This window comes from Taudactylus pleione, unplaced genomic scaffold, assembly GCF_031769625.1.
Source record: "Taudactylus pleione unplaced genomic scaffold, aTauple2 ptg000043l, whole genome shotgun sequence".
NCBI lineage: Eukaryota > Metazoa > Chordata > Amphibia > Anura > Myobatrachidae > Taudactylus > Taudactylus pleione.
This window is the reverse complement of record NW_028284445.1, coordinates 18,819,293-18,843,137: the sequence shown is the minus strand read 5'-3', so window position 1 is coordinate 18,843,137 and position 23,845 is coordinate 18,819,293. Positions and strand designations below refer to the sequence as shown.

The 23,845-nt window shown below is 44.7% G+C and overlaps 1 protein-coding gene across 2 annotated transcripts in view; it reads left to right on the top strand.

Annotated features, from left to right (window-relative positions):
* The window catches only part of NUP58 (nucleoporin 58), a 107,353-nt gene that overhangs the window by 12,722 nt on the left and 70,786 nt on the right, over positions 1-23,845 (top strand). For both annotated transcript variants that reach the window (XM_088460287.1, XM_088460288.1), the window contains exons 4-5: positions 1,705-1,833; positions 10,105-10,206. In XM_088460287.1, coding sequence (XP_088316413.1) covers positions 1,705-1,833; positions 10,105-10,206 — 231 coding nt within the window. The remainder of the gene's footprint in view (positions 1-1,704; positions 1,834-10,104; positions 10,207-23,845) is intronic.

Here is a 23,845-nt window from a genome sequence, read left to right as displayed (position 1 = left end):
ATTCAGTAGAAACCAGGACCTCATGAATATCTGTCAGGCATTATGAATACTACTACCTAAAGCTGGGTACACACCAAAGGACGTGTGTACCCAGTGATGTCGCTGGCGAACCCAGCGCTAACAGGCCGGCATATCTGGCGGTCCGTACACACTGGGCGATCTGGTGCCCGATATGCCACGCCACTCCATGAAACCCCCCCCCCCCCCCCCCCCAAATAGCCCTGCATGGGATCGTCAGCCGCATTTTACATGCATTACATAGGAGCAGGGGGCGCACGCTTCACGATGTAGTGCATACACACTATACACATTTTACACATTTTAACGATTTGTCATTCCGATGTATTGGAATCGGCCAAATCATTAAACATATCGTGTAGTGTGTACGGGTCTTAAGGGTTGACTGGATCCTAGCCAATTAATAGGCTGCATATTATTCCTAACCAAGATAGGATGCTCGTGATGTCAGTGGGGCCGCCCCCAAACGGCAGGCGTGCTCATGGAAACGCCTCCATTTGGGCAGCCACCCCCACGGCCCGCCCACCAAAGGGGGCGAGCTGTCACTCAACATCGACAGCTCGCCCCCTTTGGAGCGAGACCTGGAGTGATGAGTGCCCGTCGCTATCTGGGTCTCACACATGCGTACGTCGGAGCCGGCTCTGTCGTGCGCATGCGCTCTGGGCCACCATCGACCTGGTTGCGGGCGCTCAGCGTTTGCGACCGGGTTTGAATCAGGCCGCATGGGCGGTCCTGCACACACACTACACAGTATGCACCACTCCGTTCATTGCATCATCCCATCTGGCGTGCAGCACAGCAGATGGGGGCGATACGTTATTTATCGCATCGGGTGTACACACTATAGTTCCTATCTGTGTCAGACCGATATATTGGATGATAGATCTAAAGCTTGGTACACACGGTACGATCTGCGCAACCAACGATTTCGCTGAACTTTTCTGTAGTGCAGGACAAATGATATTGGGTGTACACTGAAAGATCTCTATGATGGATATCTTTAAAGTGAAGTCATCCTGCCACATCTCCTAAAATGCAAATCGTGATGAAATCGTCCAAGTTGGCCTGCATGCACGGACGACCATAGATATCTCTATCGCCCACTCGGGAACGCGCATCGTTGGTCGTTCGCTGCATAAAAATGAACGATATGAACGATTTATCGTTGAAAGATATAGTTATAGTGTGTACTAAGCTTTAGGTGTGAATTTATATGACTGAGAATAATCCAATGGCAGGCCGTGATCTAGTCAAACTATTTCTCCCATTTGAACTGCATATAAACATGGTGTGCAATCCCTCAAATGCACCAAGATTATAGGGGGTGTCTGCCTAATACACCTCAGTATTCATTGTGTTGTAAGATTTTTTTTTTTCTTTCTTTTTTTATAAATGTTATTCATGTTTATATTTTGCACTGATTAAATGCAGGTTTTTATAATTTTAAGTGTTCACCCCTCTTTTTTTAGATCATGTAATACAGTTTAATATCATTATTTGTCTTGTACATACAGTACAAAGTTGGTGCTTTGGCGTTTTGCTCTGTGCCTCCTCCCTATAGTACAGCTGATTATATCTCACCCACATTCAATGTATTTTGTTATCTTATTACAAATGTCACTTATCTTCTGCACCCCAAGAAGTTTTATTTGTATCTACTAATTAACATTATTGCTTTACTTCAAGGGGGAACTGGATTTTCTTTGAATTTGGGCGGAACTACAGCCGCACCTACAGCGTCCACTGGTCTTTCACTTGGGGCTCTGTCCGGACTGTCCGGATCACTCTTTCAAAGTACAAATGCACTACCTTCAGGTAATTGTAACTGCGTCTGCTGCACCTATATATCTTGCCATGTTGGATACTAACATAGTTATAACCTCTATACATAGTAGGCAGTTTATTCTTAACATGATTAGTGACTAAAGCAACAGTATATAAAATGGGAAAGAGACTTGTGCTGATAAGAGTATGGGGCGTATATTGGATATATGCTGGCAGCATGGCCATCTGGGTCTGCAGGCAAATATTTAGCAAGCTCTGAGGATGTCCAGCCGTGGGCCATAAATCCAGTAGGTCTCTTTCTAGGAAACTCAACCGCTATCTTATTTTCCATTTTCACAAAGAGGGGCTTTCAGAGTTGGATAACCGCAAGTCTTCTATGGCATTATTTTGGCAATTGCCGAGGTGTGTGTGTGTGTGTGTGTGTGTGTGTGTGTGTGTGTGTGTGTGTGTGTGTGCGCGCGCGCGCGTCAGTCAGGTTTGTTACCAGCCTTTTTCAACTTTGACATTGTAAGAGATCTTCTGTGACCGATAGACATACTTGGAATCCAGCTCCTCCTGAGATGCTGAAGGTCATTGGTCTTCATGCTAAGCAGAACTTGTGTAATCACCAAAGTACAGGATGCATCTAAATGCCAGCGAGTAATGCTGGGTACACACTATTATCCAATCCACTGCAGATCAGACCACAGATCAGACTGTTTATACAATCCTGCTGTAGACCTGCTTGCAGATTCTACATCCAATCCTTGCTACTCGTCCAATTTTTCAGCAGACCTCCAATCTGTGTTTGCTGAAACAGTCTGCTGAAAAAAAATACATTCACTGTGCAGGAAAGCGGATTAATTAATGAGGAATTTAATTTATAATGGTGAAGAGGGGGAGGTTGAGAATTAATAACCTGATAATTGGAACTGGATAGGATTTCAGGTTTCCAAAAAAAAAAATACAATGGCATGGGGTTCCCCCCACAGAGGCATAACCTGCCCCAGGCTCTCTTAGCTGGCACTGGTTCATAAAACTACAGGGAACAAAATATGTAGGGGCCCCCTGTATTTGATTAACCAGCACCAGGCTTTTGGTGCTGGCACTGGTTTTAAAACTACAAGGAGCAAAACAAGCAGGGGTGTATACCTGATACTTGACCTCCTGTACACTGGCCGCAGGCTCCGCCAACACTGATATCTCAACTGGGCTGGCAAATTGAAATGCCCGTTCAATTGTGATGTCTGGCCGGCCAGACATATCAAGTTAGTATAAAAAACCAAGTGCTCTAAACCATACACATGTATATTAGTAATTGAAAACAAGGTCTAAATCCCATCAACAGCTGCTATCCTAAAAATAGGTCTGTGCCTTACCTATTAGCGGAGAAATTAAAACAAAAATAATAGCGCTAAATAGACAGGTTTTAATAACATAAAAAATACATAAAAAATTAAACAATCGCTAAAGATTAATAGATTAGACCGGCCAGTATTTACTCAAGAAATAAGCAGATAATAGACCATAATATAAATAAAGATGGTCTATAAAAATATGACAGTCAATACTAAAAAGTATCAATTGATGGATATGCTACCCATGATACAAACAAACATAACAGACAAACATATAAAAGTCTTAATACAAATTGAGTGTAGCAGTCAATACTGCAGAAGCAACGCTGGTTAGTGTGCCAATATATTTGCGGGCCCGCATGCAAGTCCACATAAATAAGTCTTAGGCTTAGACTCTATACATGCAGATATAATGTTACTCTGTCCAGAGTGAATGGTTAGTATGCAAGTCTTTTTGAAATAACTCCACATATATATTTTTGGCAAAAAGTGGTTAATAGCAGGCATGCATATGTCCAGGCTTACAGCATATCGCTCACAAATAAGATGTTTGTATGCATCCAGGATGTTTATAAATGCGTATATAGCCCAATCATAGGGCATATGAATCACTCCTCAGTGAGGACGTGAGCCAATGGGGATATTCCCCTTCAGTAAACTGAAATCCCGGCTTAAAAAAAGTCCTGTGCTCACGATACTCCCGGGAGATAATTGAGTAGTACAATACCAGCTGGTCTTTGAAAATAAATTGTGACTTTGCGCGTTTCTCCGCCTCAGGATTCAGCGGCTTCCTCAGAAGTATCCATCAGTTGATACTTTTTAGTATTGACTGTCATATTTTTATAGACCATCTTTATTTATATTATGGTCTATTATCTGCTTATTTCTTGACTAGACATATCAAGAGGCCAATTGGTAAATGTGTACAGCCGCAATGTTGCTTAAGTGTGTACCCAGCTTAACTGTTTAAATGAATGGCATGGCCCAACTCTGGTGTCTGCTCCTACGTAAGACTGCTGTGAATCTGTGTTCATCTAAACATGTACAGACACCAGTGGAGCATATTTCTCTTTCCATTATCTGGGGGACACTTCTTGATCATGGGGTATAGTGAGGGTTGAGAGGCCAGCACTTAATGAATTAACTTTTTGTGTATAAATCTCCTCCCCTCCAACCCCTTCTTTTTCATTAAGTGCTGGCGGGAGTAGGTTCAGCACTAGTTACCTAAGGGTGTCTATAAGCCTCAGACCTTGTTATATGTGCCTCAAAACCCTCTCCTTACCTGAAACCAGGGGCAATCTGGCGTACAGCAGTTCATATTCCTGACAGAGGAAAATCTGGTTAGTGCAGTAGTGCTCAGGAGAGCGGCGGGGCGGCAGATGAAGGGGCGATCGGAACCATCCAGGACTGGGGGTGCAGACGGGCGGCATGCTGACGGCGGTGGAGTGCCAGCTGCACTGAAAGTCTCGGCAGCGTGCAGGCTTGTGTGTGAGGTGCTGAGAGGCATGCTCTCAGTGGCGGAAGCGACCATTACAGAATTACGTCAGCCACGATCCAGGAAGTAGCACCAGACAAGTCCACCCTGCCTAATGAAAGAGGGGTGGCTGGATCGACTGCAAAAGGCTCCTCTCTCACCTTGATGAAAGGGTGGAAGAGTTGGAGTTTATGCTCTCAAGGCCTAACCTTATTCAAAATGGTGTTGAGGTAAGACGTCAGTCTGAATAAGGAGGTTCAGCCATAGAGAATTATTGGTACAGTTCAATAGCTGAAAAGAGGCTCTGCAGATAAAAACTGCAATGCTCCTCTCCTCTTAGTAACATGTGGCTAAGTCTAGATAAGTATCTGACACGGTCAGTTTATTTCTACTCAGATATTTATTGTTTGTTGTTTTTCTGTATATATGCTGTATGGAATATCAGTATAATACTGTGATTGTGATATTTTCCCTTGGAAATGTTTGGTAATGTGCTGCTTGCGAGGAGGCAAGTGGTACGTGACTGGTTGCGGAGACCTTGACCGCCCGTTGGGTTAGGTCTTTTGCCCTTTCCATAACTTCGATTATGAGACAGGAATTGTCTAATTTTGTATCCTCTCAGAATGTCTGATTTACAGCAGGGTGTATCTAAGATAGAACAAGGTCCTATCCTGATGCACGATAATTCTCCAGGGCCGTCCTGAGGCTCTAGGGCCTGTGGAGGTACCATCCTTGGCCAAATCAATGGAAAAGACTGGTTTAGATTTAGAAAGGACTTCTGTTCACTAGAAAAATTGTTATCCTCAGCTGGGTCCAAGTCGTGCAAGTGACAGTTTTTGGACAGGTTTCTCAGAATCTGATATTACCTCTGATAAGGAAGGATGAGTTGAAGATTCTGAGGTAGAGGATTCTGTTTCCTTTATAAAAGAAGGATTTGATGTCTAGGGAGTGGAGGACTTGGTTAAAGCAGTCCGTCAGGTCCTTGACCTAGAGAAGTTTGTGACAGGAAATTTTATCTAATGATTTGTTCAGAACCAAAACATTAAAGAAAAGGTCCATTGTTTTCACCTCCTCTGAGCAATTACGCAATTTTAATTGCAGAACCATGGGCAAATCTAAAAAAGTTCCAGGTGCAATGCAGGTTTCCTTCCATGTGCCCTATTTTGGATAATGATATTGTATATAGAGAACAGTCACCAAGGGTAAATGTTCCTATAGCAAAATTATTTAAGGCTACGGCTCTCCCTATTCCGGATGGAGCTGCTCTTAAGGATAGCTCAGACCGAATTCCTGATGGAGCTGCTCTTAAGGATAGCTCAGACCATAAATGTGAAAGTGTGTTGAAATCTATTTATGTAGCTGCTGGTGCAGCATTAAGACCTAGTAGTGAAGGCTATGGAGAAGTGGATCAACCTTTCATTAGAAGGCACCCAGTCAGACAACCCTAGGTAACAGTTGTGTCTATGGCAGAGCAACTCAAAGTGGGAGCAGATTACTTGGGAGAAGCCGCTTTAGATGCATCTTTAGTTTAGTCAAAGATTTCAGATGATTGTTGTGGGTAAAATCATGGGAAGTTTGGTTGTAAAAGCCTTTAAAGTGCCGTTCCCACTGCGGTACTCGAGTGGGGACGGCACCTGCAGGCTGTTTAAGCGCGGCGCCGCCAAGGCGCATTCTGCCCTTTTGAAATTGGGCAAGGCGCAGCGCCCCGCTAAAACAGCCTAGCGGGAACGCTAACTCAAGGGTATTTATTCAATAATTCCAGTACCAAATTGTCAATGAAAAATGGATTTTTATTACAATCTGTTTTTAGACCATAAACCAGATGGGAGTCAGACTAATTTTTAAATTTAAAGGATTTAAATGCAAAACTGAGAATAGACTGATTCAGAATGGAGTCTAAAAGGTCAGTCATAAATGGAATGGAGATAAATATTGTAAAGTTTTGGCATGTATAGACATCAGATGCCTATCTTCATGTACCTATTTGGGAAGGCCATCAAAGTCTGCTAAGATTTGCAGTGGGCGAAAGCCATTTCTAATTCAGGGCCCTATCTTTTGTTTAGCAACAGCCCCTCAAATTTTTACATAAGTCATGGCAGTCCTCCTAAGGAGGATGGGGCTAATGATGATTTCTTATTTAGACAATTTATTGTTCAAGGCAGATTCAGAGGTTGCGCTTCAGGCAATCCTTTTAAGGGCACTAGACGTCTTTCAGTAGAATTGTTGGGCCTCAGGTTCGATACAGAATTGGCCAGAGTTTTTCTACCAGAAGACAAGATCAGAAACGCTCAAAATTCTCGTCAAAAAGATTTTGGGGATCAGAAGCCCATCAGTTCTCTGTTGTATGAAACTACTAGGGAAGATGGTATTTACATTCAAAGCAATCCAGTATGCAAGATTGCATTCCACAATGTTTCAGTTAAACATTTAAGGAGTTGGCCAGGGTCCAATCAACTATCATATCCGTTTGTTTAACCCTCACCACAGAAATCAGAAAGTTGCTCAGATAGTGGACCCATAATGAAAACCTGAACATAGGCAGGAGTTTCATGGCCCTGGTCTGGTTAGTGATCACCACAGATGCCAGTCTGCAAGGATAGAAGCAGTCCTGTTGAACCATCATTTTTAGGACCAAAAAGGAAATGAGACTTCCCATCAATGTATTGGAACTAAGGGCCTCATTCTGGAAGGATCGTAATTGCCAAGCTGCACGCAGGCTATAGATATGATGTATGCACGCAGGCAGCTTTGCAATTGCGATCCTTGCAGATATGGAAATGTAGCAGGAGGTATCGCGCCTCCTGTGCATTACTTATCCGAGCTGCATTATCCAACGCAGCATTGTATAATCTGCGTACCATCGGTCGGCTGCGGTGACCCATGGGGTCCCGCAGTTGGCTGCCGCAGTCTAGAGGAAGAGGCCAGGAAATCTCCGTCAGCCGACGGAGATCCTGGCTTCTTCCCTCCCCCACAATGGCAACGACACTCCTCCATTTCGGGAAACTGAGGGCATCGCCGCCCCCTCCCCGCCCACAAACGGCAGCAGACTGTCAATCACTGCCAGTCTGCGAGCTAGTTAGCAGGACCCATTCTGCACATACGCAGAATGGGGCCTGCGCAGATTCCCAAACATCGGGAATCTTGCGTGCACTGCTGAATCAGTCCCTAAGTGCAGTTCTAAATGCATTAAAAGAAGCCGAGTTTCTTCTTCAGGGAAAACCAATAAGATTCCAGCCAGACAATGCTACAACAATAGCATACATAAATCACCAGGCAGGGACATAGTGCTCCCTGGCTATGAGGGAAACGTTTCAGATCCTGTCCTGGGCATAGATCAGGTTTCCAGTTATATCGGATGTTTTTGTTCTGGGGTTAGAGAATTGGAAGGCAGACTTTCTAAGTTGCCAATTCATTCTTCCAGGGCAATGGTTTTTGAACCCGGAAGTTTTCAACAGTCTGGTTTTGAAATGGAGTCAACCAGAAATAGATTTAATGGCTTCTCCGTTCAACAACCAGATGCGCAGGTTTTGTTGCAGAACCAGGGATTTGCTAGCCTTCCTAATAGATACAATGGTGGTTCCTTGGCCTACATGTTTCCCTCAATACCTATGTTTCTGAGGGTTCTCAGGAAGAAAACAAAGGAGGAGATTCTGGTGATATTTTTAGCACCAAACTGGCCAAGAAGAGTTTGTATTCAAACATAATAGACATGTCAGTGGGTGCAGGAGTCAAATACCCTCTACGCCAGGACCTGTTATCACAGGGGCCAATTGTCTGTCAGAGCATTCAGAGGCTAAATTGAATGGCATGGCTCTTGAAGCCAAGATTTTAAGGAATAAGGACAATGTAGTTCAGACAATGATTAAAGCTAGGAAGAAAGTTTCTTCGGACAACTATCGCACAATCTTGAATAATTATATTACTTGGTGGAAATTTCATATTCTTCTTTCTCATTACCTAGTGTCCTTTCTTTTCTACAAGCAGGTCTCGCATTGGGCCTTAGGTTAGGCTCTCTGAAGGTAAAGGAATCAACTCTGTCTATCTATTTTCAGATAAGATTGCCCATTATTACAGAAGTAAAGACCTTATATGGATATCTTAAAAATGTAGTTTTTCTTTTAGCCATTTCATCAGCTAGAAGGTATCAGAATTGGGAGCTTTATTTTGCAAACCTTCGTTTTTAGTTATCCATGAATATAGGGCAGTATTACTTACACTCCCTTCTTTCCAACCTAATCAGGAAATGGTTATATAGTTTTTTGCTAAATCAGGCAAGATGGTTGTGTGTTAGATGTAGCTAGTGTTAAGAATATACCTGGAGATGACTGCTAGTATAAGGAAGACAGGTAGTTTATTAATTCTTTATGCTAGGAAAAGAGGTTGGCCAGCATCTAAAACAAATTATAGCCAGATGGGTTAAGGCCACAATTAAGCAGGTATATGGGGTTGAAAGGACTGTTCAAGCCATGATTTCTGCTCATTCCGCTCTTTCGGTGGGGGCTTCATGGTCAGTGCGGTGTGGTGCATCTGCAAGAGCAGTGGTGTCAAACTCCACTGCCCTTCAGCTTTTGTGGGACTACATATCCCAGTATTCCCTGCCATAGTTTTAGCATGCCTTAATAGCAAACCTGTGGCACTGCATGCTGGGATGTGTAGTTTCAATGCAGCTCGAGGGCCCGAGTTTGACACCACTGTGCTAGAGGCTTTGCGTCTAGAGATCTATATTTGGACGTAAAGTATTATGTTCACAAAAAATTGAGCGAACCCTCCCCTAGGTACAGCTTTTGTACAATCCCCCATGGTCAAGAACTGTCCCTCAGATGAAGGATAGAAAAGACCAGATTTGTGGTACTTACCAGTTAAATCTTTCTCTGAGTACATCTGGGGGACACTTCGATCCCTCCCTTGTTGGTTGTGCGTATGAGTAAGATACAATCCTGTCCTTCGTTCTTCAACCTTTCCTTAAGGCTTTTTAAGTTCAAACTGAGGAAGGGGTTGGAGAGGAGGAGCTTTATACCCTAAAAAGTTAACTCATTAAGTGCTGGCTCCTTTAACCCTTACTATACCCCATAGTCAAGAAATGTGCCCCAGATTAACTCGATTTTACTGGTAAGTATAAAAAAAATCATCTCGTTTTTGACTACAGATTGTACGTTATTTTATTTAACTTAATAAGGTTTGAAAATCCTAGAACCAATAGTTACTGTCCTGGGACTGCCAAAGGTTTTTATGTCTGCAGACTTTATTGACTCTTTAATTTAGTATCTGGTTGGCCAATCATTAAGCTCTGCTGCTAAAAACTCTGCACGTTGGGTGGCCCCTTTGTGGAACCACGGTTTTTGTCAGGGATCCTTAAAGTGCAGGCTAAAGGCGTCGGCACTCATTTTAAAAGTGGAATTGTCATATAAAAAACTTAACATGTATACATGGCTGTCTCAAACTACTGATATGTAGTCTTAGTGCTGGTGAAAAGTTGTTCTTTGTTTCTAGGTCTGGGACAGAACCCCCTGGGCTTGGCTGCACCCGTTCCGCAGACTACCACTAACGAAGGACTTGGCGGCATCGACTTTAGCAGCTCCTCAGACAAAAAAAGTATGTGCTCTTTACATAGGAGTTTTTGATTTTTGCCACTGTGTAGTCTTGTCCCTATAACGTGGGTTATATTTCTTCTGAAACGTGCCTGAATGCTTATGTTTTTTTTTAAAGTTTAAATAACTTATTAATTACAATTAAAATATAAACAAAATAAAGATTACGAAGCTAAATATACGAAAGGTATACAACTATGGGTACTGTGCCAGATCACCTATTTAAAAACACACTCGGTACAGCTTGTTGTTAAAATTCCCTCTCGTGTTCAGGAAATCTTTGCCGCCATGTAACACTGGATATTGCATTTTATAACCGCGATAATTCCTGCTCTGCTTTTTCCCTTGTCATTAAAGTTTGCAATGAAAAATCAATGCAGCATATAATGGTGTTACATATATGGTCACACCACAAAATGAGATGCTTCATAATACATAGGAGGCAGCAGTCTGGTGGCTGTTTTCTGGATGAAATGTGAATGACAGCTGCATTAAAATCATCCAAATGGTTTTGCTTCTAAATTAATGATATAGCTTTAGCTAAAAAGACACACTCCATTGAAGTCTCTTGAAATGGTTGGGAAGGTTGGAGTTATTGGGCCCTTACAGAAGAGGCCCTATAGCCTGAGGCTTCTAAATGTTACTTTCTTCATCAGGGTCCACAGGGCTCCACAGGGTGTAGGTGAGAGCTGGAGGCCCGGACAGCAACAGCAAAGCTTTTCGATCCCAGGATGCTCCGGTCCTTCCCCCCTATACCCCGCCCACAGTCTGAGGGCACTTCAGTTTTGTTGGTGTTTGTCAAGGAGCTGGACCACCATTATAACAGGGGGCCGCCTTATGCAGCCCAAGCTTTTATTTTCATTTATTTAATTTTTATTTCTACCAGAAGGGTGAGCAACACCAGACTGTCTTCTGGACATCTATGGTATCACCCCTCCACGGCACCGTGACTCCAAGCCTGTGCTAGGTACTCCCGGCAGGGCTCTGAGGGGGACTAGCTAGCAAGGTCCCCGGACCCCCAGACTGCAGCCCGGAATCCAGGGGACAGGTAAGGCAGGACCCCATTCGCGGGGACCCACATAATATTGCAGTCTTGCCTCCAGTCTCCAGAGACAGACCGGAGGCGCTGATGTGGACTCCGGGGAGGCAGCACACCACGCCACTAGACCACCGGGGCATTAACATACTGGTGCAGAGGCATAATTAGGGCCAGGGGACACGGTGATTAACGTCAGCCAGGGGAAAAAGGCACTCTCCCTGCAGCCCCTCCCCCAGCTCAGGGCACCGTTCCACTGTGGTCCAGGTGTTCCCTGGGCTGCTCCTTCTCCACCCTCCGCCCCCTCAGAGAGACACGGCAGACATTTTAGGCAAGCAGGTCTTTGGGAATCACTGGGTCCAGTCTTCCTGTATACCTCTCCCAAGGGCCAGGTCATACAGCGCTATATCGTGCCAGCCACTGTGGTCTGTATAGTTATTCGTGCCCATTGCAGAAAATGTGATTTTTCTTTCTGATTTGTATGTGACTTGTGCTAGCGCTAACTTCTCCTTTTCTATATTGTCAGTTATAATTATCCCTTTCTTCTACTGTACCCTGTCATGCTAAGGTATAGAGGGTCATTGTACCTCACATTTGTGAGGGCTATCACATACGTGAGACCGTGTTGCACACTACATGGTGCCATATCTAACACGGTTGCACGCTCCCTGGTATCAGATGTACTGCTTTTGCAACTAACTTGTGCCTTCGAAAGCGCTGTCACTCCAGGGGGGCTACCAGCAGTGCAGTTGAACACTATATTGTGCTACCTTTATATACATACTGTATATTGCGCTGTTGCATATTACCTTGTGCCATATATATAGCGTTGTTGCATACTACATGCTATCATTTTTAACTCTGTTGCATACTACATCGTGCCATATATATCGCTGTTTCATATGATATTGGGTCATATATAGCACGTTTGCACACTACAGTGTGCCATAGTTCACATACTGCAACTTGTTTACTGCATTGAATCATTACTATGGCGGGCAGAGAAAAGAATAATAAACAGCCTCAGGATCCTGTCCCTATTCTTTTGTCCTGTAAAGCCTGCTCAGCGGGTTTGGCCCCAGAGGACTTTATTCAGGATGGGCTTTGCACTAATTGCTACACAGCCCCTGGTCCCTCAGCCCCGGTGTCTCTCCCTCAGGACTCTCCCTGGGCTGCCTGTTCACAAATGCTGGCAAAAACTTCGGAACAGAGAGCGGTCCCCATAGTGGTTCCCCCTGCGGGATGGCTATAGCAGGTACTCCCTGCAAATCCTTTGCCTCCCCCATAGGTAGACATGCTGTCTACCTCAGTACAGAGTTTGGCTACTACTTCTACAGCCTTGCAGCAACTGCTACACAAGGAAAAGCCTTTACCTACCAAACACTCTGTTTTCCTCCCAGTCCACTCAGTTATCTGATTCTGACATATCCTCTCGGGATGTGGAAGATGCAGACCTCTTTCACTCTGACTCCGTCTCCGGAGAAGAGGAGCCACCCTCTAAGCTAGATATACCTGCTCTTGTAAGAGCTGTAAAATCCATTTTACAAATTGAAGAGGATGAACTCACTCCGAAGAAAAAGAATGCACTTTTCAAACAACAAAAGGTAGTTTTACCACAATCAGACCAGCTATCTGATCACATGAGTGAAGCATGGATCATGCCTGGTAAAAGGTTTCAAATCCCAAAAAGATTCAGTTCCTTTTACCCTTTTCCAGCTATTGATTGCACTAAATGGGAAGTTCCTAACGCAGTGGTCATAAATGTATTTACTCTCTTACAGGATCTATTACTCGTCTTGCTAGGGCTACGGCCTGGGTGGCGAAAGCCATTGAGAGTTGGGCAGAAGCCCTAGAAGAAACACTTCCCTCTGATGCTTCACGGGAACAACTCCTATGTATCGCACATTAGGGATGCACCCTCCTACTTAGGTGAGGCATCTATGGATACGGCTCTCCTGGCCTCCAGGATAGTGGCCCATCGTATTGTTTGGCTCCGTTCCTGGAAAGCAGATTCGGATTCAAAACGGGCACTGGAGTCTCTTCCCTATTCAGGGGACATCCAATTTTGTCCTGTGCTATATAAATTGTGACTTTCGTGGCAGCTAACAAGACTGCGTTCCTGCTCTCGGCATATAATACAAAGCCTTGGACATCATCCTTTCGCCCTCAAGGAAAAGCCAAAGGTCAGTCTTTTCCTCGGCACCAGACATCAGCAAAGGCCTCCAAGCCTAGAGCCAAACAGGCCTGGGCTACTAGACGTCTACGGACAAGCGTGCAGCCTGACGGGGCAGGCCTCTTCGTGGGAGGCTGACTTCAGCTCACCCAGGTTTGGCCTCAGACCACGTCAGATGCCTGGGTAAGAGAAGTGGTCTCCCACGGATACGCCCTCTCCTTCCTGAGGCGACCGACAACCGTTCTTTTGCACAGAACCTCCATTGGACTCAACGAATGCCCTGCTGCTCCACAAAGCCATTCAGTCCTTACTGAATTCAAGAGTAATAATTCAGGTCCCCTCCTCACAGTGGGGTAAGAGCTATTATTCTACCCTTTTCTTAGTTCAGAAGCCCAATGGGTCTCATCGGCCTATCCTCAATCTCAGATCTCTGAACAAGTTTATCAGGGTGCCCAAGTTTCGTATGGAAACTCTCCGTTCTATTATCCTAGCTATGGAGCCTGAAGATTTTATGGTTTCCCTGGACATTCAGGACGCTTACCTACGTGTGCCTATAGCGCCTTCTCATCAACAATATCTCCAGTTTGCTATACTACAGCAAAGTTAGCAATTTCAGGCTCTACCGTTTGGCCTCTCAACGGCTCCTCTGGCTTTTACCCAGATCATGGCAGTCATGGCGGCCTCACTTCGTCGTCAAGGGATCAGACTGCTCCCATACTTGGACGTTCTTTTGCTGTTGGCTAGCTCCCCAGAGACTCAACGCCATCTGCAGGTAACCATTGCCTTTCTACACATGCATGGTTGGCTGATCAACTGGAAGAAGTCTTCCCTGACACCCTCTCAAAGAATGGTACATTTGGGAGCCCTTCTGGACTCTCGAGTTCAGAGAATCTTCCTGACGGCAGACAAGATTTCAGTGATACAGTACAGACTACGCAGACTGCTTCACAGTCGCAGAGTGTCGATTCACTTTGCAATGCAGACCTTGGGATCGATGGTATCCACCTTCTTTGCCCATTTTCACTCCAGGCCCCTGCAACACCTGATCCTCACCAGGTGGAACGGACTACCTCATCTGCTCAGATACCAGACGATGATCTCCTCCCCCCCCCCCCCAGAGGTTCACCTGTCCCTAGGTGGCTACAGACTCCCCATTTGAACCAGGATCGTCCCTTTTTTGATCCTGGATAGGGCAGACCTCCGAGGGTGGGGCGCAGTAACCAGCCAACACTCCATCCAGGGCCGATGGTCCCCAATCGAGGCAATGTTGCCAACAGCATCCTGGAACTTCGAGCCATATACAGAGCTCTCACTCTGGCTCAGAATATTCTGAAAAACAGGCCAGTACAAGTACAGTATGAGAACGCCACGGCTGTGGCCTATCTCAATTAAGTCAATCAGCATTGACTAAGGTGTCCCGCATTCTGACATGAGCTGAACTCAAACTCTCAGCCATCTCCGCAGTGTTCATCCCGGGGATTGGGAAGCAAAATTCCTCAGCCGTCGCAATGTGCATGCAGGAGAAAGGATGCAGTCAGGAAGCTGATGGTCGAAATGCCGACTGCCGGCATCCCGACTGTGAAATCTCGGCAGGGTACTAATGACAGGCGTCGAAATCCCGCCGCCAGTCATTGGACTTACACCAGGAGCCCAACGCCCGGCATACCGAGCGAAGGTAAGCCAGCCGCAGGGGGGGGGGAGGGTTAGGTTTTAGGGCTCCCGGGAGGACTTAGGGTTAGGCACACCCCCGGGAGAGTTAGGTTTAGGCTAGGGCAGTGGTTCCCAAACTGTGCGCCACGTCACCCTGGAGTGCCTCGGGACACTTGCAGGGGTTCCTCAGGTTGGTGGTCCAGCACCAAATGAAATTCTTTATGGTCAATATAATGTAAATATGTGCAAAAAAAGAAGCACAAACCTGTCCACCACTATATAACCAAACCTAAGGACGACAGGTCAGCACAATTTACATCACTGTACTACTTCACTACATTTTTTTCTGAATTTCTCAATAACAAATTTTTGGCTTAGGGGTGCCGTGAAAACAATGCTGATACACTAGGGCACCGCGATTCAAAAAAGTTTGGGAACCGCTGGGCTGGGGGAAGGAGGGGTTAGGGACCCCCGGGGGGAGGTTAGGAAGCTTCCCCCCCAGGAGAGTTGGGTTTAGGCTGCAGAGACGGGGGGGGTGGGGGGTAGGGGTTAGGTTTAGGCACTTAGGGGGGGTTAGGTTGGGGGTGGGGGGGGTATAGGATTAGGGTTACTTACCTTAATCCGCTGTTGGGATCTCCCCCCCCCTGCCGGGCTTCCACTGATTCCCAGGAGAATGGTCTCTACACCCAAAAGTCTTTCAGCTTCTGGTGGGCAAATGGGATCTTCCAGGAGTGGATCTCATGACCTCAAGACAAAACAACAAACTTCCAGGTTATGGAGCAAGAACAAAGGACCTCGACATAGCCTTCATAGACGCCTTGTCGGTGACATGGACTTTCCAGTTGGCATATCTCTTCCCTCTAATATCCCTACTTTCTCGAGTGCTTCGGAAATTCAGACCGGAAGGAGGCACAATCCTTTTTAATAGCTCTGGCTTGGCCCAAACGTCATTGGTACTCAGATCTTCTAAGACTCTCCATAGACGTTCCTCTTCAACTTCCTCTACAAGTAGACCTGTTGTCTCAGGGTCCCTGTCTACATCCGGACCTAGCCCGTCTGTCTTTAAATGCTTGGCTCTTGAGGCTTCCCTCCTAACGGCTAAGGGATTTTCTAGCTCTGTGGTCCAGACCATGCTTAGAGCACGTAAACCAGCCTCAGCTAGGATTTACCACAGAATTTGGCATTCATATTTCCAATGGTGTGCTACTCAAAACTATGGACCTCATTCAGAGTCTGTCGTTGCGGCCGCACGGTCGTAAGGTAAAAGGGGCTGGATATGCAAATGAAGCGCTCGCAAGTTGCGTCGTTAAGATGGGATCGTTAGCTGGACGAGCAAGGGGAGGATGCGGCCGTAAGACTAAAAATACGCCCCCTTTTCGTTCGCATTACACGTCTGCTCCGGGCATATAAGGATTAATCGAGACCATCGGGAACCATCGGAGCTGCTCGTAGAGCTTAAGGTTGACCATACCCTTTCTTAAGCACTACGATCAAGTCAGTGTAAAAATCTCCCATGTCACATGTGCCATGACACTACTTAGTTAATTATGCACTCCCATAAAACGCCGTTTGCATAGTCAGGCACGCCTGCGTTTGGATTTCCACTCCCCCGTTCACAAGCACCTTCCCCTGTTACCACCCACAAACGCCTCATCCTGTCACTCAAACTAACGACCTGGCCAAGTTGAAGGGGAGAGAAATTTGTGATCGTAATAGCGATTGCGAATTTTACGCATGCGCAGTTTAGCGAACATCGGTGGCGTACGACCGTGCGGCCGCAACGACCGACTCTGAATGAGGTCCTTTGACCCTCAGGTCTTTAGAGTTTCTCGAATTCTTGCCTGCCTTCAGGCTGGACTGGATCTAGGCCTCCGCCTAGCATCTCTCAAAGCGCAAGTTTTTGCTTTGTCTATCTGGTGTCAACGCAAGATTGCCTCTATGCCAGGTGTCCACACCTTCATGCAAGGTGTTCTGCGGATACAACCTCCCTTTGTCACTCCTGTGGCTCCATGGTATTTGTCAGTGGTGCTCAAACCACTTCAGGAACCTCCCATTTGAACCTCAGGAATCGGATATCAATTGGCTCACTACGAAGACTCTGATTTTTCTGGCTATAGCATCTGCCTGTAGCGTATCAGACTTAGGGGTGCTTTCGTCCCCTTTTTTTGATATTTCATCAGGATAGGGCTGTTCTTCGAACTCGCCCAGGTTTCCTTCCTAAGGTAGTTTCTCACTTTCACCTGAATACAGAAATTGTGGTTCCGGCCTTTAATTCACCAGACCTCTCGGCAGGTGAGGTCTCTTTGGATGTGGTCCGTGCTCTAAAGATCTACGTAGACAGTACTACTTCCATCAGGAAATCGGACTCTCTCTTTGTCCTATATGGATTTCAAAAGAAGGGATGGCCAGCTAACAAACAGACTGGCCAGATGGATTTGCATGACTTGCTTACATGCAGATGGACCTTCCTATGCCAACTACAGTCTCTGCTCATTCTACTCGCTCTGTGGGTCCCACGTGGGCAGCCCGGCGTTGTGCCTCAGCTGAACAGGGCAAGGCGGCCACCTGGTCTTCTGTCCATACCTCTCTTAGGTTTTGTGCCTTTGATTCATTTGCCTCTCAAGATGCTTCTATCGGGCGTAGGGTTCTCAGCGCAGGAGCGTTCCCGCCCTTGAACAACTGCTTTGAGACATCCCCAATGTCTCCCTGTGGAGCCCTATGGACCCTGAAGAAGAAAATGAGTTATGGTAAAAGTCCATCCCCACTCTGGCGCATCCCGCTTCTTTGGGTTTCTTCTATTGGTCACTTGTTTCCTTCTCTGTGTGAGAGTGTTGTTCTTCAGTGTACCAGTCTTCCTTCTCTCCTGTCCTGCTCCTGCCTTGGGCTTGTTAACAAAACTTAAGTGCCCTCAGGCTGTGGGCAGGGGATAGGGGGAAGGACCGGAGCATCCTTGGATTGAAAAGCTTTGCGTTTGATGTCCGGTCCTCCAGGTCCTACCTACACCCCAATGTTTCCCTCTGGACCCTATGGACTTCGAAGAGCGTTAACAAAGGTAAGTTTTACCATAACTCTCATTTTCTAATGTAATGTTTCTATGAAGTTTTTGTTTTTATTATTTTATAGGTGTTTATTTTAGCCATATTAATTTTTGATTAAACCTATTCTATGCAAATGTGTGGTTTTTTTTTTTTATTTGCGTAATTTGTATGATTGAAAATGTTTGTCATTGTACTAAACTAACATTTTGGAACAATATACATTTTCAAAATTCCCACAACCCCGATACAGCAGAGTAAACATCACAATAGGCTTATATACACTTTTCCAAGTTTATTCTACCAATAATAGAAGGGAACAAAACAACTATTTTTTAACCTTGATGATTGTGCTTTAATACATCTAAACCATCTTTTAGAAGGCAGCAGAGAAAACACATAGTGGTTTAGATGGTTACAATCTATTACAATATGTACCTTAAGCTACTTTTAACATAAATTTCTTCAATAAAAGGCAGAGTAACACCAATAACATAGCCTGCTGATCTTACAGCCCATTCTGATATAAGGATGTGCAGCCCAGCTGCCCTATTTTTCTAAGAGGTGCTACCATGCTGATACCTGTACTTCTAATGCAGAAAAAATGGGGAAAATGCAGATGCACTAAAAATACTGGTTTTCAAAAACAGGGTGTGCTAATTTAAATCACATGATTTTTTTTTTTAAGAAAATCATTGATATAAATTGCATGACTTTTAAAAAAACAAAAATCAAGTTGTTTAATGTATTGATAAAATTAACTTTGATGATCAACATTTTTGTGTTTCAAGAATTCAATATATATTAGATCTGTTTTACCATGGATCAGGGGTGTATCTAGGGTTCCGAGCGCCCATGGCAAAGTAAGGGACTGGTGCCCCCATATTGTAATTATGGACAGCACGCTCTGCAAAAGGGCTGTGGCTTTGTGGGGAATGGATGTGGTCACACATTAACTCCCCCAATTAAAATTATTCCACACATTACTGCCCCTTACTTGTATTACACTGCAGCAGTTTGTGAATATGGTGCTGCCAGAGTATGTACGTTATGCCACACAGTCCATTCACGTAGTGCTCCTTATACACGTTATGACACATTATGCCATGCAGTAATGCTCTTTGCAGATTATGCGCCACACTGTAATGCCTGTTACTCATAATACCACACTAATGCCCATTACACATACCACACTGTAAAGCCCTTTACACATGCCAGACACCATAATGCCACACGCTGTAATACCCTTTACACATAATGCCACAAACTGTAAAACACTTTACACTTTATTCCACATACTGTAATGCCTTTACACATAGCCACCATTTGTAATGCCCTTTACACATAGCCACCATTTGTAATGCCCCTTACACATAGCCACATACTGTAATGCCCTTTACACATAGCCACATACTGTAATGCCCTTTACACATAGCCACATACTGTAATGCCCTTTACACATAGCCACATACTGTAATGCTCTTTACACTTAGCCACATACTGTAATGCCCTGTACACATAGCCACATACTGTAATGCCCTGTACACATAGCCACATACTGTAATGCCCTGTACACACTTAGCCACATACTGTAATGCCCTGTACACACTTAGCCACATACTGTAATGCCCTGTACACACTTAGCCACATACTGTAATGCCCTGTACACACTTAGCCACATACTGTAATGCCCTGTACACACTTAGCCACATACTGTAATGCCCTGTACACATAGCCACATACTGTAATGCCCTGTACACATAGCCACATACTGTAATGCCCTGTACACATAGCCACATACTGTAATGCCCTGTACACATAGCCACATACTGTAATGCCCTGTACACATAGCCACATACTGTAATGCCCTGTACACTTAGCCACATACTGTAATGCCCTGTACACATAGCCACATACTGTAATGCCCTGTACACATAGCCACATACTGTAATGCCCTGTACACTTAGCCACATACTGTAATGCCCTGTACACTTAGCCACATACTGTAATGCCCTTTACACACTTAGCCACAATTTGCAATGCTTCTCCCCTCCAGTGGCTCACCTCTCCCCCCTTCAGTGACTCCCTTCTCCTCCCTCTCACCCCCTCCAGTGACTCACCTGCTGCTGTACCTCCAGATTTAGGCCGCTCCCCCATGTCCCGGGTCTTCTAACCCCCCCCCCCCCGCGCGCGCTCTCAGTTGCCAGGATGCTTTGCGCGGCAGCAGCGTCAACGTCACGGAGAGTGTCGCACCAGCATTCGTGGACTCTGGAGGCAGTGAGTGGCCATCATGACTCTGCCGCTGAGGTGGTCTCAGGTGGCGGGCGCCGTCTACTTAGATGGCGCGCTGGTGGGGAAACTGCTTTTCTCCTCCTCACTGTAGATGATCATGCACGGCCCCACGTCATGACGTCACCGCCGCGCTCTGATCTTATTGGTAGTATAGCAGGGGAGGCGAAGCTGGGGAACAAGATGCAGGTCCACGTGGTCAGGCAGAGGTAACGCGTTCCTGACTGGCCGGGCATTGATTACATTAAAAAACATGGCGGCTCGGAGGTGGAAGCTAATGGGTGGTCCGGTACTATGTGATTCTACCCCTTGGCCATGTGTGGCACCGCTGGGCGGCGCCCCTACCTCAGCCGACGCCCCTGGCAAGTGCCTTCCTGGCCAATGGGTAGATATGCCCCTGCCATGGATGTAGAGTTGGTCTACATCCATGTTTTTACCAAGCTGTTGGCATACTGTGCAATATGGACCATAGTCCTTTCACCTTTGATTAGCTGCTCTACTAATAAAAGATCTGTATCTATGGCTATTGCTTGCTGACATAATTTAATTATGACTCGTGTGAAGTCCAGACAGACAAACAGATAATTCCAGAATCCAGAAAGATAAACCAACACCACACCAGTGCTTCAAGTTCAGAGAGAAACGACAGAGAATTATGGCTGGCAGAAAGAAAGATCCTGTATGGATTTATTTTAATGAAGAGAAAACTGAATCAGGAAAAGGAGTTAAAGCCAAATGTAAAAATGACCTCTTGTTTGACCATGATGTTGTCAACAGTGGCACCAATAGATTAGTGGAAAATGTACATTGGTTCAGAAACTGTAGCTGGTAATGAAAATATCATGGTAGCAGTAGAACGATTGCTAACAGCTGCAGCATCATCAGCTTCAGTAGCGAGGAGATTTTCATCATTTGGTTTGGTGCAGTCAAAACTGAGAAACTGCTTGGGATACTGACAATGCTGCAAAACTTGTTTCTTTTTAAGGCGTTCAATGAAGCTAATGTGTAGCCTTATTCAGATTTACAAATCAGGCAATGCAATTGCCAACTATTTAACTTGTATAGTTATAAGTTATAACTATATAACTTATAAAATCATTGCTGTATCTTTCATTTTGCAGGTTGTGTGATTTGTGTGTAGTTTGCTGTGCCATGCCATGATTCATGGTGACACTGTCAAGTCGTTTAAATTAAATATATTAAAGTTATAGTAGTATTGTTTTTACTTGGTTTATTTGTTTACTTGATCATTTTTATAAAAATCCAATTAAAAAAAGAAAACGAAATTTAAAAAAAAAAAAAAAACATTTTTTATTTTATTTTTTTAAATCATGATTTTTTTTTTCACACTCTGACACACACAAATATATATTTTCACAATCAGTATTCTTACAGGGGTATTCAATAGGAAACGAAAACTTCGCCGTCTATGCGGGTCGAAGTTTTCGCCGCACATCGGAGCTTTTGCTGGCGAAAAAGTATCACGCACGCCCCCGATTATACCCATATTCAATATGAAATCGTCAAACGGCACCCGGCGAATGTGAAATCAGCGAAAACTTCGCTGATTTTTGGGGAAATGACCCTAACACCCCCAAAAAGATGGTCTGACATGGGAGATCACTCTGGATACCCCCGATTAGCCCTGCTGAAGGTTTTTGGGGTCTTTAAACGGGTTCAATAGCTGCTATTTTGGGGATTTGGGAAGGTGGTGAAGAATAGTATTTAGAAGTTTTTTTGGCAAAAAATAAGTAGTCCCAGCAAATTTTGGGTACTTGAAAATGGGGGTGAGCATATTTAAAAGTTGCTAAAGTGAAGTTTTAAAAAACTTGAAAAATCCACCTGCCGCAAACAACTGCAATGAAAAATACACTTGGGGCATACTTGGGACCCCCCTAGATTGTAGTTCGCTAGTTTTCAACTTTGTACCCCCCAATTTTTTTTTTTGGCCACCAAAATGAAAGTGTAAAAAATACCTCAGAACACCCCAAAAAAAGCAATTTATTTTTTTTGACACAGTTTACCTTTGGGGGACTGTCTGAAGGTTGCAGGGTGGCTTCCGAAATGTTGCACCCCAAAACCCCAATTCTGCACTTTTTTTGCCACCCATTCCTTGGTGATACTTTTTCACAGGGTCGAATGCAATATACTTTTCGCACCGGCGAAAAGTTTTCAAACTGAATATGGTGCAAAAGTAAAAACTGCGAAAATGACGTCTTCCAAGCGAAAACCTCGCAGAAACGGCATTTTCGCTCCATATTGAATTCCCCTAGTAGTCCTTAGAGTGTGCATCTGCATTTTTCCTTTTTCTTCTTTAGAGCTACAGGTCTCAGCATGGTAGCACCTCTTATTATGTTTAAATTAAGATGTGCAGCCCAGCCCTCCCTTTTTCCTATCTATGTGAGTATGTAAGGTACACTTGAAGGTGAGACCCCTTCTCCTGGGCTAGAACTCCTCCCATCTGCCTGCCCCATGTGATATTAATTCGTATAGGTTCTTTGCATTACAGTACACATTTAATGGGTACTATTAAAGGTAAGTCCTAGATAAATGTATAGAATTTGTAAGTATTAGGGATGTTAGGGACCCGCCTGATGAGGTTTACCATGACGTGATAGGTGGGCAAACATCTTCAGCCAAGCAAGTACTAAGAACCTTATTATAAAACCATGTTAATTGTTGAAGTTAATTATATATTTTGATAATCCGTATTCTTAGTCCTTAGAGCAGGGGTGGCCAAACTCTGTCCTCGAGATCTACCAACAGTTCACGTTTTCCAGGTCACCCAGCAGGTGCACAGGTGTAGTCATTACACTGACACATTTTAAAAGATCCACAGGTGGAGCTAATTATTTCACTTGTGATTCTGTGAGGAGACCTGGAAAACATGATCTGTTGGTAGATCTCGAGGACCGAGTTTGGCCACCCCTGCCTTAGAGTGTGCATCTGCATTTCTCCCATTTTTTTCTGCATTAAAACCCTTTCTAATAGCTTGTGATCAGCCTTAGAGCTGCTCCTATACCAAACTGGGATACAATATCTCAAAATGCTTTCAATAACACAGCGATAAATTTCACAAGTTACTGGTCAATAAATTAACTGCCCGTAATTTCCTAAGAAAATAAAGTAGTCATGTTTTTTTTAACCATTGCAACAATATTTGAGGTCCATGCCATGTCCTCATATATGGTAACGCCTAGCAATTTGATATCAGTTACTCTCGTTACTTCTAAAGGCCCCCACGCACCTAGCGGCTGGTCGCGCTATCCTGCAATCAGAAACCCAATATGCCGGCCATCGATGTTCTGCGATTCGTCGGAGGATAGGTGAAAGCTATACATGTTAAATTTAATAGATTTAGCATATCGCTATCATATTTTGATCATGGTCGGCAAATTAGTGAAATCCAAAATATTGGATTTCACCGATCCGTAGATGCCAGGTTGCAGGATCGCAACAT